The sequence below is a fragment of the Rhea americana genome, unplaced genomic scaffold (assembly GCF_003343005.1).
Source record: "Rhea americana isolate MKP2758 unplaced genomic scaffold, rheAme1 scaffold_403, whole genome shotgun sequence".
Taxonomy (NCBI): domain Eukaryota; kingdom Metazoa; phylum Chordata; class Aves; order Rheiformes; family Rheidae; genus Rhea; species Rhea americana.
This window is the reverse complement of record NW_028186539.1, coordinates 122,235-139,195: the sequence shown is the minus strand read 5'-3', so window position 1 is coordinate 139,195 and position 16,961 is coordinate 122,235. Positions and strand designations below refer to the sequence as shown.

The following is a 16,961-nucleotide window of genomic DNA, read 5'->3' as shown; positions in this document are numbered from 1 at the left end:
AAAAAAAAAAAAAAAAAAAAGTAAATGCATCAATAGTCCATGCAAGCCTTTCACCTTTGGAGAGATGCTTGTGATACTTTTTTCCAAATGTAAAGTTCAAATAAAGAGAAGGAATAGGGAAAAACTTTTCCTATCACTGGAAAGGAACAAGCTTGCATTGCCATTGTCTGCAGATGGCCTTCAAATGTTAGAGCCTGTGCTGATCGATGCAGATATTTTAATCTGATAATCTTGGAATCTATTTGCTTACTGTCTGAGTCAAAAGAGAAATTTAAGAAATAACTTACTTCATTGAATAAGGATCTGTAGTTGATGAGGTCTTCAGCACTGTCTAGCTTGTTTCTGCTTGCATCAACTAGTTCTTGGATTGAATCATTCCTTTTTAGGGGAAAAAATTCCCTCAGAGCCATGCTGTATGGAGATAGGTAGCACAGACATAGATTTGCATGCTGTTACAGTATGCACACGGATAATGCATGCCAATATGCCTGGTAGTGTTTTAGGCTATCAGAGGTCACATATGTGTGCCTGTATTCCAAGGCCCAAATCTTCAAAAAGTTATTCCTTTCATAGGTAAAAGCATTTCAAGAAGTGCATGCACCTACCAAATACTGAAACAGGGGTAAAGTTTTCACCAGAGCTCGGGCCTCAAGGATATATTGGATGCTGAACCATTTGGGGAAAAAAAAAAAAAAAAAACTCAATGCAATTGTGAATACTGATTACCTGGCAACCTAGACCAGATTGGCTAATATGTCTGTGCCAGTGATGTGTTCCCAGCTGAAGGGCTAAAAATGGCTGCATCTCTTCTGTACCATGGCCCCCCAAAATGCTGCATTTAGCTATCACTGAGTATCAAACTTGAAAGCACAGCTGATTAACTGGAAGAAGAATGACAAATCTTGCATCTCTAGCAGAATTCACAGAAATGCTTTATATCCTATCACAAGAGTTCATGGGAGCACTGCATGGGGTCCCATATCTCCTCAGTTAGAGAAGCCAGCCACATATGGCTGTCCTCACAGGAATTTAACTCTGAAAGAGAGAGAGAATGCTCCCCAGCTGTGCTGGCAGGTGAGCAAGGCAGACAGATTCAGCATATCAAAACATACAACACATGCCACAAACAGACAGAACTCAGCAGGCAACAGTTGGCCTCTTGCCTGAACTGCTCACTGGTCAGGGATCCCATTTCTGAGCTATCACAGGCAGCCAGCTCCTTTTGCAGATTGGAAATCAGCTGATTCTGGCCATGGTACTGTTCTTCACCTACCTGTGAAACAGAGAAGGTTCACAGGTTAGTAAATACCCCATCTGTTATCACTGGGACTACCCTCAGGAGGGAAGCAAAAATGCAAAAGGACTGTGCTCCCTTTTACATCAACCTTTACCTCAGCTGCTTGTAGTTACCTACAAATAATGAAGCAAGCAACAGAGTGGCTTGCAGGGCAGCTGTTTACAATCATTCTGTGTTGAAAAACTCGTTCCAAAGCAGGTCATGTGTTATCACAGGCAGGAGCTCTGAGGCAGATGGCTAGAATGCCCCTGCAGATGTGTCAGGGGCCTAGGGCAGGGGCTCGCCCCAGGGACAAGCTCTTAAACATCTCTGGGGGCAGCTCTTAAACCCTCAGATGGCACTCTAGATCCCTCCGAATGATGGCAGCCCCCTCTGCCTGATGGATCCACATCCGTGCCATGCTTCCACTTTCAGGCAAAATAGGGCCAGTATAAGGTTTCCATATGATGAGAGAAGCAGCTGCAGCACCAGAAGAGAACCTAAGGCTACTTGTCTGCGTGATGGAGAGATGTGGCAAGCTTGAGCTCTCCAGCACAATGCTGTATTTCAGAGATAGTATCTTGATCTTCACATAAACTGCATAAGGACAAATAACGAGTGATTTAAGAAAAGACCTACTGAGAAAAATAGGTGTGTGTATAAGCATTGCAAACACACTGGAGAGGGTAGATATGATGTGATGAAAGTATCTCAAAGAAAGGAGTTTTTCTACTACCTCTACTGGAAGTAGCAATAGCCCTGCCATGTCTTGCATAAACATGATTCTCATCTCTCTAGTATGCCTCCATGTTTACTTCTGTTCTCACCAGCGGGTGCAGGTTCCAGGGTGTGGGAATGGAAGGCGGAGCTACTTTGCAGAGGAATGCTTCCCTTGCCTTTTGTTTATCACAAGAGAGATGTCTGGGCAGAAGCGTGGCCCTGGGTTGGGGGTTGCCTACCTTCCCAGTGAGTATGTCATAGAATGAACTCATGACATGGTTTGATTGATAGAGTCGCATGTTTTCATACATGGTGTAAGACCATTCCATGGCAGCAGCATCTCCATACTTCTTCTGGAGGTAGCTTAGAAAGAACTCAGGGAGACTGGTTCGCTTCCCTGTCTGTGGATAACAAATGATTAACTCCCGTAAGCAGCAGAGCTTAATCAAATCTGCCAGTCTGATTCCAGTTGTTTTTAAATGGATGTGTGTCTTACTGGGATCTCTGCTAACACAGTGCTAGTGCTGACTGCATATTTGTTCTCTATAATCTAGACAGGTAAGTTCATGCTGAAGCTCTTCTGTTACTGAGACTACTGACAAAATTGCTCTTCTCCTGCCTATTTTTGTAAAATTTATAGGGACTTGCTACCTTTGAGGCCCTGCTCAGATTTAGCTGATTTGAGCTCATGGGTTCAGAATGGGAAGCAGTTATTGTTGAAAATTAGAGCCAAATAATGAGTGCATCAACCTTATTTCCCCAGGAAACTGAGCTAAAAGTAAAAAGCTGCCATAGAAAACATTAAGGTGTTTATGGGTGATCTTAGAGATGTTTTTAGGCTCCTAGCTCAAGAGAAGAAATCTGTAACATAACACTGCCTCTCTGAAGGTTGCTCTCATACGACTGAGGCACAGTAAATAGGCTTGCCAAAGATCTGGGGAGATAATATACGTATCTCTAACATGGAACAGTTAAATGGCTACTTTTCTTCTGTTGCTGATTCTTGTATCTGCCCAGAGAGGCAATCCATAATGTCTGCCTTGGTAGAGAACATACACCTCACCCCTTCAGCCTTCAGTTCTCACTCCTAACCCACTCTGGACAAAGAAGGAGAACCCTGTTTTTCTGTAACAAGGATAAGCACTTTTACACTTTTTCCTTTATCAATCTAAGTGATTTTTCTGTCCCTGGACATTCATTTGTCCTGCATCTCACCTATTCCTCCTTTGCATTGGCACAAATGCTATAGAGGTTAACAGCTGACTGTGCAGAGAACCTGGCCTGGGTTGAAATCAACACAGTAAGAAACCCTGGACATGCTTTGGCTGCACAGATGTTGCCAAGTTTCCTCTTACTTAAGAGCAGAGATCTGCATAGCCATGGTGGTGTCCTGATCTACAGAACACCATCATAGCCTAGAATAGCAGCAGTCAGGTGTAGCTAAGGACTTAAGAGTCATGAGCACAGCTGATTTAGTTCAGAGTGACTGTACTTCCTCCCTTGGGCTCCCTGACTCATGCAGCTTTCTTCAGGGACAGCTCTACTGTTTATGCAACTGATGTTGGACCACTGCAGTTTACAGGCTTGTGCATCAAAGAAACCAGCATTAATACCGGTTTCCTGAATGTCTCCCAAGTTGCAGTTGTGTCTAGACAGCAGCTATTCCATAAACACTCAGCTATCCCCAGAACAGAAGCTGGAGAATAAACTCCATAGAACTGGGATGGAGCTACTCTGGCTATCCATGTGGTGCTGTTGTAATTCATGAATCTATTCCCTGTGGAGCTGTGGCAGGCACAGGGTTATTGCCAGCTCAGGCCATTTGTTCTTATAATGTTTTATGTGGCTCAATCCAGATGAAACACTAGGCAGGACATGGGTGAGACGCTGTCTGCCCAAGCTATTCCATCTGGGCTATGATAGCAAATGCTGTTTGCAAAAAAGGAAAATAGGACAAACCTGCCGTTCTAGTGCAATTTTCTCTCTCCAGACATCCTTTAGGATAGTCACCACATCTTTCTTACTCAGCTTTTTATTCTTGACTTCACCTTCATACCTCAGATACACAGGAACATTATCACCTTTGCCCTAAGCAACAAAACAGAAACAGAGATAGAGATAAGGCATTCATCTCACTGGCAATGATGAAATACCAAGGCCATGTTCTTAGCATCTAAAGCCATAAAAAGGGTCTTTTGTGTGGATCTCATTCTCAGCACTATAAGACAGACTTCTGCTAACATCTCTGCAGTGTGTCTCAACTGCTCCAGGGTGGACCTGCTTAAGTTGGGGCCCATTTTATCACATTGCCCATTCCCCACAGAAACACTACTCAAACCTTCTGTCATTAGTGACATTTTGGTTGTGTCCTGTTGTGTCCAGGCAGCTGTTAACATTTTTGGTCACTAGTGTAATATATTTGCAGTGAATAACATTTTTATTACATACTTTATTACAGWGGAACTAGGCTTAAAACTCTGTGTTGAACAGTACAACACGGAGCCCTTTCAGATGAGGGGTATGTGCAATGAAGCTAACCTGTTGGGAGCCAAATATAGTGAGGTTAGTGCCAGGACCTCTACTGAAACATGTGAAGATGCAGCTTGTTTTAGTGCATTGAACAGTTTTCATGCAAGTCCTGCAAGCTGAAGCATAACATGAAGATATGCTACTGCTTGGCTTGTTCTTGCTGAGACAAAAAAGCTCTGTTTCCCCTGCACTGTGCCCTTCATGAGCCAACTCAGCTTGCTACAGCTCCAGGAAATATAGAAAAACAGAAGTGTTTTCTTTTTTGCCTAAGAAGTTGAATAGATGTACTGGTGATCAGAGGAGCTGTGAGGAAGGGCTGGGACTCTAGCTCTGGAGGGGAAGGGGGTTCTTCTCTTAGTGACAATGAGCTGATAGACCTTGCCCTTAGACAAAATGGGACTGTAGGTGATGCTCTGCCCAGCAAAAATGGAAAAAGAAAGATAGGCCTTCAAAAGATTTTCCAGTAATGGCAAGGTAAAACAGTTTAACTTCTGAAAAGACTGAGGAAGAGAGCTTGGCAGGAGCAAGGAAATGCTACTCTGTCCATGAGGAAAAAAAGTTTGGATTTAGTTTTGTTTGGTAGTATATCAAGAACCCTTGAAACATTTTCTGGTTTCTGTATCCTTTCCTGATCCTCCTGCATGCTGAGAATGCAATGGGGCAGTGTGAACTGAATTAACTCCCTGATGCCATCAAAAGGAGTCATTCCCTACTGTGTACTCTTGCTACTTACTCTAAGCAGGTCCATTCACTAACTCAAAAAGCTAATCTGGGGAAAAAAAATGAATACTACTTTGCTGGACCAGCAAGTAGAGTCTGCTTCCCTGGCAGCGGAGCCAGAAGCATGTATAGCACAGAAAACATAGTTGGGAACAGGAGACAAAAGATAAGATCTTTCAGCAGCAGCAAGATGTTAAAATGACTCGCCATATTGTGAAGCATTATTAAAGGAATTTAGCCTATTAATATTACTTACATGTTTGATGACTTATGTAATGTCACTATGAAGTGAGGTTCCTTCAGCTGGATCTTCAGGTATGCTCATTCTCAGTTTCTGCTCTTCTACAGCACTTGAGTTTCCTTAGCTTAAAGCTTTCATTGATTTTATTAATGGGAAGGTAAACACTGAAGACACCAAGTCCAGCCATGAAGCAGCATATTCTCCTACCCTGCTAATGGGCATTTATTACCAATTAATCTTAATAAAAATGAGCAGAGAAGAAAGCTTGCACATACCCATCCGAGGAAGACATCTCTGTCTTTCAGTACTCCTGTTCCTATTTCTTCCAGAAGCATATCCACTAGCTGATCGCTGGTTTTCCCCTCAGCCAGAGAGCTCCACCGGTCAGCTCCACCAGGAACCACTTCTGCAATAGCAGAAAGACACTGAGCTACTAGAAAAAGAGAACATGCTCATGCATAGTGGTTTTGTGTGAATTCATTAGGAGCTTTACAACAAATGCACATCTCTAGACATGTAGTTCATCTCCTAAGATGTATTAGGCAAAATGGTGTACCCTTAAACCTCCTATCTCTCAGACCACTTCTTCCCTAAAAGCCTATGAGGAAATGCGATATTCCCGGTAAGAAATGCACAAAAGTGGAGTGTGCAAATCACTGTTAAAGAAAGATGGCACCTGAACACTTTGCCCAGTTCGGCCGTGGTGTGCAACTGCGCTTAACTTCTTGGAGTTCAATGAAGACATTGTCTCGCTCTTCTGTAGTCTCTCTGTGGATTTCCAGAAGCATGTCATATTCCTTATGGAGCTGATCAAAATCTTTCTGCTGGGTCTTCATCTAAAGCATACAGAAAGCAGGATGATAATAAACTCATTACAGTAACACAGCCTTTTTCTGTTGTCAGACAGCTCAGGTGAGCAGTCTGAGTAGTTTAAGGACTTATGAAGAGCTGTCCCTGGCTAATTGCCTTTAGATGAGAAGAAAAAATAAATTATTTACTAATTTTTACTGTTACTATTTACAAAAACTTCTGATAAATATGTCAATGATAATTCTATATCCATTTTTGTGTTTAAAAAACAGATCTTAATCCATTAGGAAGTAGCTGGCAAAACATAGGTTTCTAGAAATTTTTGTACTCATCCCCTTCAGATCGATTGTTCTTTACTTAGAAAGAGTTTTTTTTTCATACGATTTATTTTTGCTACCAGCAGAAAGGTATATCATGATCCAGAGGTAAACACTGCTCTAATCTGGGATTGGAGGACTGTTCTTGCATTTATTTGCTAGGATGTAGGGACATGGATACTGGATCAAGCTGTGTTAATGGTCAGGGCTAGAATGGAGCTGTCGATGACCCAAATGTATCTTAAACAAACCACTATAATCTTTCTGAAACACAAAGACACCTGGTACTTTTTTTGCTACACTGGAAGTTCAGGTCCACTACGATTGTGAACTACGTGATGGGATTCAGTGTGTTCTCTTTCTCATCCCTCTTCTAGAGATCAGGTTGTATGGCTGCTGCTCTACCACTGCTGGGCAAGTTGGAATCAGATGCCATCCTAGCTGCTGGTGTGTGTCCTGTATGTGACAGGCTATTGTTCCTATGTATCTGCAGCATAAGCCAGGCATCAAATGTTTATTCTGAAAAGGCAGCAAACACATACAACATAGGGAACCTACATTTTATCTGTTCTGTCATAGTGGGAAAACATATTGATCAGCCCTCTAAGCCTATGCTGGGTTGATGAACCTGGAGTTGCTGGTTGGCTAAAGAAGCTATTTAATATTAGTGAAAAAGGCAAAAGACCCAAATAGGTAGATATGCACTAGTAGCCTAGCTCAGTGCTGTTTTCAGTTAGCCATGGTTTGGAGAAAACTGTGTGATATATGTGAGATGCACCTAGTTCATTGAATTATGTACACGATAACTTAGAGCTATAGTTTGTGGGCTGTTGGTGGTTTGTGGGCCAATATTGCTTGTATGGTGTTAATTCAATTAAAACTGATGATAAGTGATGGTATACTAATTGTGAGTGTTTAGGTAGTCTACAATTCCAAAACTTTTGGGAATTTTGGGAGTTTAGAAGACTCTATACAGTGGCTTTTCATTTCTTTCAGGTAAAAAGGAATAAAGAAATACCACTATGGGAGTTCTGGATTGACTGAGTCCTTGTCCCAACCTGAATACTGAAGTATCACATTATGTTTGCATCTATGTGGTATAGCATTAAAATTAGGAGCTTACGCTCACCTCCTGAAGTAAATCAGAATATTTTTTCTCCAGTGATTCAAAGTCTCTCCTGGGCACAACATCTCCATAGTCTGCTATCATTTTGTTTAGTTCCACCTGGGCTTTTGTGAGGTCCTGCCGAGCTATCTTTAATGCCAAAGATAACTTCACCACATCTTCATTCTTGACATCTTTAAACAACAGTCATTAATGGAAGTTCATGACAGTAAAATTACATACGTAGTTTTCTATATCATTTATTGATCATTTATTAGATCCTATAACCTACAAAGTGACTGCAGGAGCTGAACAGGCATACTGTAAGTCTTGAATTATATTGCAGCAGCACATTCAAACCCACTGCCTCCTCTCCCATCCACACATGCATCTTCAAAGACCCAATCTTCATTTTGAATAACGGAAAGGAGCAAAGGAGGGGTGAGCCCTTATGTGGATGCAAAGGCTACAGCCAGTAAATGCAGAGCAGAAGCATGGTGGGTGCGTGAATCCAGATTGTGGATCAAGAGAGCGTATTTACTGAAAGTCTCCCCACCACCACGACAAACCCTCATGCCACAAATGCCAATAAATTCCTAAAATACAGATATTTGTGACAATTGGATCTCAGCAGATTGTCCATTCTTGCAGACAGGTGCAAAACTGCTGGCTGTGGCTGGGTAAGACTCTCAAGTGTTGTGCTAAGCAACAGAGTACAAGAATACCAGTCATGACTTACTGAATCAGAGCAGACTATTAGTAGGTACATTTTTTCCCACTCTCTTTAGAAAATATTTAGGCACATTTTGTCCATGAGTCTGTCTAATTCGTTTTAAGAGTCAAAGTATCTCTGAAGATATTTCAGAGATATTCTTATGTTTTTTCCTGCAATGCTGCATACATAGGTCTTTATCTTGATATTTGAGCAGGATGGGTTCCTTCAGTGATCCACTTTCTCTACCTTGGACTTGGTGAAGTGTCAGACCCAACTGTTCGTTTTGCATTTCATTCATGTTTGCTAGAAGCAGTTTGCGGGCATGGTACTCATTGATATAGTGAAGGTACTCCTCAGTCAAGCTCTTTTGCAGATGCTCCACCTGCAGCAAATAGAGGTTCGAACTGATCAGGAGCATAGAATCAGTGGGAACTTTTGGACTAGCTTGATGAGAATAGAGCAGAAACTGAAGAGTAGAGAATGTTATAAGGGAAACAAAGTGGAAAGCACTGGAGCAGGAGAGTGGGAAAGAGATAACACTGTAGAGAAGGATGGGCTGGAAGGGAACATGACAAAAGTGTTCAAACTCAAGAGTGAGTGTGTGGAAGGGAGCTTCATTTGACTGTTTAGTCTTCAAGATATCAATTATATACAGTCCTAAGTTTCACCGTTTCTCTGTTGTAAGCTCATATCTAGAAAACCTTCCAGTGACATATTCTGCCCTGTTGTTGGTGACACAGGAGAAAAAATGTTGGTTCTCTTACCACTGCACTCCACTGGAACTGGTGACAGAGAATTATCTTGGAGAGTAACACAGGATTGACTTTGTGTTGTATTTTTCAATATTTTTTGTAACTTTAAATTTCAATTGTACTTCAAATTATTTAGTGGCAAAATCAGTGTCCCCTCCTGGACAAAGGGACAGAGTGCTTCCTCAGCAAGTTTACTGATGATACCAAACTGGGAGGAGTGGCTGACACACCTGAAGGCTGTGCTGTCATTCAGAGAGACCTGGACAGGCTGGAGAGTTGGGTGGAGAGGAATGTCCTGAACTTCAACAAGGGCAAGTGCAGAATCCTGCACATAGAGAGGAATAACCCTAGGCACCAGCACAGGCTGGGGGCTGACCTGCTGCAAAGAAGCTCTGCAGAGAAGGACCTGGGAATGCTGGTGGATGACAGATTGACCATGAGCCAGCAATGTGCCCTTGTGGCCAGGAAGGCCAATGGTCTCCTGGGGTGCATTAGCAAGAGGGTTGCCAGCAGGTCGAGGGAGGTGATCCTGCCCCTCTACTCAGCCCTGGTGAGGCCTCATCTCGAGTACTGTGTCCAGTTCTGGGCTCCCCAGTACAGGAGAGACATGGAGCTACTGGAGAGAGTCCAGTGTAGGGCTACGAAGATGATCAGAGAGCTGGAGCATCTCTCTTATGAGGAAAGGCTGCGAGAGCTGGGCCTGTTTAGCCTGGGGAAGAGAAGCCTGAGGGGGGATCTTCTCAATGTGTTTAAGTACCTGAAGGGAAGGTGTCAAGGGGATGCGGCTAAACTCTTTTCAGTAGTGCCATGTGACAGGACAAGAGGCAATGGGTAAAAGCTGAACCACAGGAAGTTCTGCCTGAAAATGAGGAGGAATTTCTTCACTGTGAGAGTGACAGAGCAGTGGAAGAAGTTGCCAGAGAGGTTGTGGAGTCTCCTTCTCTTGAGACATTCTAATCCTGCCTGGATGCAAACCTGCCTAACATGCTCTAGGTGACGCTACTTGAGCATGGAGGTTGGACTAGACAATCTCCAGAGGTCCCTTCCAACCTTAATGATTCTGTGATTCTGTGAAAATAAAGCAAACAGAAATCTGGAACTCTAAAAACTGGGATTATGTGTAAAACCTTAGTTCATTCCTACAATGTGCTTTTCATTATATGATCATATCCTGTCACTGCTGATGTCTGCCTCATCTGCTATACAGAGAATGAATCAAGATATTCTTTTTCTTATTGCTCAGAATACAACTATTACCTTGGAAAATTCTTAATATTTTCTTATGGAAGATGAAAATGTGTTTGTCTCATAAAGAAATAAGCTGTCTGGAGCAATGCTGTTTCGCCTACGTCTTTAGACCATCATAGCACTGCTGTCAACAAACAAGTCAGCAACTTGGATGGATCTTTCCAAGGAATAGTTGAATATCTAACTGTGCCAGAAATGACAGAATATTTGAATGCTGCCTCAAAAATGGAATACTACTTTTAACAGAATTATTCTTCTCAACCTCCTTCAGCTCCCAGATTACAAAATTTAAATAGCTCAGGCTAAAATTTGGCTTCTAGGATCTATTCTCAGTTAAGGAAAACAAAACTTTGCACAGCTTCTCAGTTGCCTAGTGTTTAAATTGGGATAATTCTAATTTCTTGCTTATAAGAGAAGTTTCTCTTGTTTGACTGCCACAGGAAGGCCTGTGAATACCAACAAGAGGAGAAACTGAGTGTACATCTAGGACTGCAAATGGAAGGTATATTTTGAGCACTTTGATCTATCTAGTGAAATCAAAACCTCTAATGTTCAACAAGTGCTAGCTGTATGATTAAGGAGCCTATGTAGTCTGTGCTGAAGCTTGTTCTTCTTCATCTTTACCACTATAACATAACTAAACATAGTAGATGAAAAAAAATTCAGGTAGATTCCTCATGCTGTTATCACATCTGTGAGTACAGCAGAATTGCTATGTGAGACAAAGCCTTTCTGCCTCTTCCTAGTGCCCAGGATATATAAGCTTTTTTCACTAGGAGGGTTGCACAACTCTGGGACAGGCTGCCCAGGCAAGTGGAGGATCACCAGCCTCAGAGAATTTCAAAACAACCAGATAAGCTCATGGCTGACCTAAAACAGGTAACCTGTAGGTGAAAGTACTGCTTCATGTGGGAGGTTGGGTTGGACATTCCAGGTGTTCCATCCAACCAGCATTTCCATGATTCTTCTGAATTATCTATAATAGCTAATTCAGGGCCCTGAAAGTACTAATTGTCCTTAATTGTCCTGACTAGCCTTATCTCCCCCTCCACCTGTATACCTCTGCCCATGGCTGAGGACATGGTCATCAACACTTGCTCAGGTGCTGTGAGACTGTTCTGCAGTTACTCTCAGCAATTGGCTCATTCTACCTCTTAAGACAGCACTGCTCTTGTTGCTCACTAATAGTAGCATCATTTCAGCCCAAGTAGCTGAAGTTGTTTGAGAACTGTACTAACTGAAAATTCAAATTGGAAAGACTGAACTAGTCTTGCCTATAGATATAATGCAACTCCACCTCCAGTAAAGTGAACGATAAAGACTTAAAGATTTGTAAGGGTACAATGTTATGTAAGAATACATTCATTTTTAGGTAAGAACTTAAAAGCAAAGGAGTGAGCAGAGCGACAGTARGAACTCCTGCTGTGATAACTGTGGGGCCATATAGTCAATTGTAGTTCTTGGAGACTGGCTCATTGACCTTCTGCTAATGTATTATCTCCCTCAGCAATTATTGAAATTCTGCTGTCAGCAACTAAAGGCATCAGCTATTAAAAAAATACAGCATTAGTACTAGAAAGATATTTCTTTCCTCTCCACTTTAAATGCGATACTGCAAGAATTGGATGGGACAACAGATGCAAGTGAAGAATTCTGACAACAGCCCTATAGACTATCCTGAAGGAATGGGATATTCTCTAGGGCAGACTGAGATCCAGCATCAATACCGCACCAGACCTACCACGCCAGATGTTCAGTGCCTGCTCCAAAACTTCTGCTGGCACCAGAAGATGAAAGACCAGGAACTGAGAAATCAGATGTGCAAAATGCATTGAACTGAAATCAGGAAATGTTTGACGCATCATACTCCAATTTACCTGAATCTCAAGAGAACTCTTCTCTTCCTTCATGTTGTCAATGAACTTTAACAAATGTTGCTTCTCTTGCTTTAATATATTTATTTCAATCCTCTCCTTTTCCTGCAGTGCCAGTTTCTGCTGGGTGTACTCCTCAGATACAGTTGTGACCATAGCCTTCAGAGGCTCTAGGGCACGGATCACCTCCTTCTGATGGGCTAAAGAAAGCAGAGGTAGGTTCTTAAAATCAATGATCAAGCCTGAATTTTTTTCAGCAGAGCTGTTGGATGTTCAGCCCCAAAGAAGTCTCAGTTGGAAGTAGGAGTGAGCATGGAGCTTTTACTACTTGACCTGGTGAGTACCTAAGGAGTGAGAGCTGTATCTGTAGGGATTATATTTGGTTGTTTATACAGCCCTGTTTACGAATGTGTACAAACTATTATTATGTAATGACTTTTGATCTTAGCTCTTGCTATTTATCCTCTTGCTTTTCTCTTCAATGCTAGTAAAGAACTCAAGTGCTCTTCTTCACTTTCTCTAATGTAATTCGTGCTTTTCACTCTCAGCTATTTCCCCTTTGACTTAAAGTTTTTCTTAAAGATAGTTATGTGAGGAGGCTGACTGTACTGGACTTGGGTCCAGAATCCTAGCTGTGGTTGCATGGTAACATTTCATTGGATACTATTTCACTGGTGTGGAGGCTTGTTTATATGACTAGATAGAGTTCCACCAAGAAAATAAAATGATCAAAGATAGAAAATGGTGTGATTCAAATAGGGCTACATCAAGAATTTTAATTGCTGAATAATGCATCTACTCCCTCTTCTGAACAGAAGGATGGAAATGCTAGCAGATGCTGAATAATCTGGTTTAGGGTTTTTTCCTTCTCAATAAATCTTGGTATTAGTATTTACGTACAAACATTATGCAATGGATTTTGGACTTCAAAACTTAAAATCCATACCGTGATATAAGAACAGGAACTACTATTCTCATTATACTTGGGGGTGAATTTCCTTCCTACRTTGTAACTGTACCAAAGGTTTTGCAAAACTCTTTCATTGTGATACTTGCAGTGGGACAGCAAGTCATATGGATTCTGCCACTCTGCTATTTGGTTGCTCAGTGCAGGCCTAGAACACCGTGTTAAAAGTTCAGTAAATTTGTTTGAGGTGTAACCTCAATGTTTCCACGATTGAATCCTGACCATGAGTGTAATACTGTTTTTAATTGCATCTGTCTAGTGTGAGAAGTTATAGACTGAGCATTATAGACTGAGCACAACTAGCTGACCGCCAAAGTGATTACTTTGTAGTGTGGACACTGGTCAGCACCATTTGAGAATACTGGCTCTCTGATGACCTCTCATAACTCTCGCCACACCAGGACAGCCATTCTCCCACTTGGAAATAATTCAGGCTGTGCTGCAGCTCATTGCATATACAGAATTGCTGGATATACTTGGAAGTATTAGCACAACAAAAGAGAGAATGTGAAGCCCCACATAGCAACACAGGACATAGCAACCTGAGTACTTTATTCAAGAAATGTACTCATTTGTGGATAACATCACTGCAAAGTGAAGCTCTATCCTGAGCTTTGTCTTAAAGGAGCTTCCAGCAACACAACCTGCATCTCAGATCAACTTAACAGCTGTAGGGATTGGATGGCTCTCCTTTCCACAGTGCTGTTTTCCAAATTCTGTGCAATATCTTCATGTTCACATGGATTTACTTCAGAAACAATGTCATAAAGCCCCAGTGCTGACCCAGCACAAGCTTGCTAACCAGAAGAGCAGTGCTTGCAGTCATATATCTAGTTCTGGCAGAAGACAAACAGTTGTAAGCAGCCAGTGCTGACTGCACATCACTGTTCCCATCTTGTCTGCATGCTCAACAGGGTTTATGCTAGCTACTCCAGACTTTGTTCTGCCAAAATGATCAAGTGCAGCTAAATACACAGATTAAACAGTACAGTTTTAGGTCAACTTTTAATAATAGTTTTTCTAAAATAGATTGTTCTGAACTAATTCGGAACATGCAGTTATGCCAGTAGATTTACGGGGAGAATTCCCTCTGCCAGTGAGTGCAGAAGGAAGGTGCTTACCTTCAACTGCATATAGATTAAGCTAGGACAGAATATATGACTGCAACATAAAAGACTGAATGAGACACAGCTGCTAAATCACTTAGACTAGAAAGATAATGTCCAGTTGGTCACTATCCAAGCAATGTGGAGGAGTGAATATTTACAAGGTAAATATTTTAGAAAGCAGTACAATGTAGGCCAGGCTATAGCATGGAAATCAGTAGTTGTTCTGAAACTTAAAGTGAAGAAATGTCTACAAAAGAGTTCTAAGAGGAAATGGATTTAAAAGATGTTTTTATGTAATGATTAAAATTGACTCATTTACCCAGGTAGAAGCATGCTGTTCAAAGAAAGACTTCTGTCCACAACGAGGGACTATGATTAGCTAGTTCAGGGAATCCAAGATTGGAGAAACAATATGTATCCTTTAAACCACTGTCCCAATAGAAATCTATTGACATTTGGCAGCTGCACAGTGAAATGAACTGCTGGTTACAGTCTATTTCTACCCAGCTATGATTGTTTACAAAGTATTGGTATCACTGTCGCATCTAAACGCTAGGCAAAGTTTAAAGCACACTAAGAATGGCTTGGGAACAGCCAGTTCAGTTCTGCCCTGTCTTGCTTCAGGAGTAATTCAAGCTTAAAGTTAGTAATGCAAGTGCATCCAAATATATTAGTGTGACAGCTGCCACTATAAACGTGATTGTCCCAGACAAACCTTGAGACACTGCTCTTGCCTGAACTGTGTATGTGCTGAAGATGAAAAAGACTTCAGCTCAGGTATGAGGGAAATGAAGCCAGCGGATCAGAAAGACAGACTTACAAGTTCATGCTAGATACAAAGGTATCTAGAACATTCAGTTTACTTAGTTTGCTTATTGACATCTATTTAGACTATTCATCTTGTATTTGTTCAGTAAAATTCATCAGTTGTGTAAGAACACTTTTCTATCACAGTATTATTTTCCCCATGGATCAGGGCCCCGGGGCTTACCCAAAGTAACTTCATATTCATTCTTTATAGCTGACAGCAAGGGCTTGTAGGTCTTGAAGTTGTCTATGAAGAATTCAAAGATCTCTCTGTAGGGCTAAGAGAAGAAAGTGAAAGCTTGAAAAAAAACATTCAGTGACACATTTTTCAGAATTTGGGGATAGCTGTTTTGTCCATCACAAATGGTCTAATGACAGTGAGGATAAATAAAAATACGGCTATCACACTGTATTTATGTCTCTCCATCTTCTGGCCAAGATCCTAAATATGTCATATGACAGCGGAGTTATATCTCCACTGTCGATTAGCCTACCAAAATCTTCCTGTTTGCTGTCCATCATGCTGTGGTGCCTAAGAAAAGCTTTAATCAAGTCTGTCAGGGCATAGCTCTACAGATAAAAATGATTGTGTTCAAATGGAGTTGACAAGAGCTCAAGTTGCAAGATGGATGATTTTAAAAATGTGCAATGAGATCACATTGCTTCTGTTTCCTATTTTGTCTAGTTAAATGGCAAGCTCTACGGGGCAGAGGTATTCTTTCCCTTTCTGTGTGGATGCACCAGTATAGGCTGGGGGATGACCTGCTGGAAAGCCGCTCTGCAGAGAAGGACTTGGGGGTACTGATGGACAACAACTTGACCATAAGCCAGTAATACACCCTTGTGGCAAAAAAAGGCCAATGGTATTCTGGGCTGCATTAGAAATAGTATTGCCAGCAGGTCAAGGGAGATGATCCTTCCCCTCTACTCAACCCTGGTGAGGCCATATCTGGAGTCCTGTGTCCAGTTCTGGGCTCCCCAGTATAAGAGAGACTTGGAGTTACCGGATTGAGTCCAGTGAAGGGCTACTAAGATGATTAACTGACTAGAGCATCTCTCATATAAGGAAAGACTCAGACTGCTGAGATAGCCTGGAGAAGAAAAAAACAAGAGAGTATCTTATCAATGTGTGCAAATATCTGAAGGGAGGATGTAAAGACGATGGGGCAAGATTCTTTTCAGTGGTGCCCAGAGGTAATAGGCACAAGCTGAAAAAAAGGAAGTTTTATCTGAATCTAAGGAAAAACTATTTTTATTGTGAGGGTGACAGAGCACTGGAACAGGTTGTCCAGAGAGGCTGTGGAGTCTCCATCCTTGGAGATATTCAAAAGCCATCTGGACAGGTCCTGGGCAATGTGCTCTGAGTGATCCTACTTGAGCAGAGGAGTTGGATTAGATGATCTCTAAAGAGCTCTTCCAGCCTAAACTGTTTTGTAATTCCTTTAGTCTATCCTTCTCAGCAGGGTAAAGCGTGTTCAGAGATGACAGCCAAATGGCCATCTTGTATGTATCTGGGCCATGCAAAGACTTCATTAGCAATAACAGTGTTCTCGGTAACTAAGTGATTAGTTAAATACAGTTAAACAGGTCACGTAATCAAAAAATATTTAAAAACATAAAAACATTTATGAAACCTCTGTGTTCTCTTGCTGTTAGTCACTCTCCTCATTTCCCTCTGTTCTCTTCCATCCACCATTTTCCCTCCTCCTCACTACAGGATTTCTCTGGGAATGAGAGTTTTGAATTCATACATTCAGAGGGAAACTGAATC

At 41.6% G+C, this 16,961-nt stretch overlaps 1 protein-coding gene across 1 annotated transcript in view; it reads right to left on the bottom strand.

Moving 5' to 3' along the window:
* The window catches only part of TSNAXIP1 (translin associated factor X interacting protein 1), a 36,396-nt gene that overhangs the window by 9,266 nt on the left and 10,169 nt on the right, over positions 1-16,961 (bottom strand). Inside the window, 10 exon segments of the mRNA XM_085314434.1 lie at positions 288-411; positions 1,164-1,273; positions 2,236-2,397; positions 3,956-4,084; positions 5,762-5,892; positions 6,163-6,322; positions 7,743-7,912; positions 8,680-8,815; positions 12,311-12,507; positions 15,375-15,468. Of these exon segments, the coding sequence (XP_085170560.1) occupies positions 288-411; positions 1,164-1,273; positions 2,236-2,397; positions 3,956-4,084; positions 5,762-5,892; positions 6,163-6,322; positions 7,743-7,912; positions 8,680-8,815; positions 12,311-12,507; positions 15,375-15,468 (1,413 nt within the window).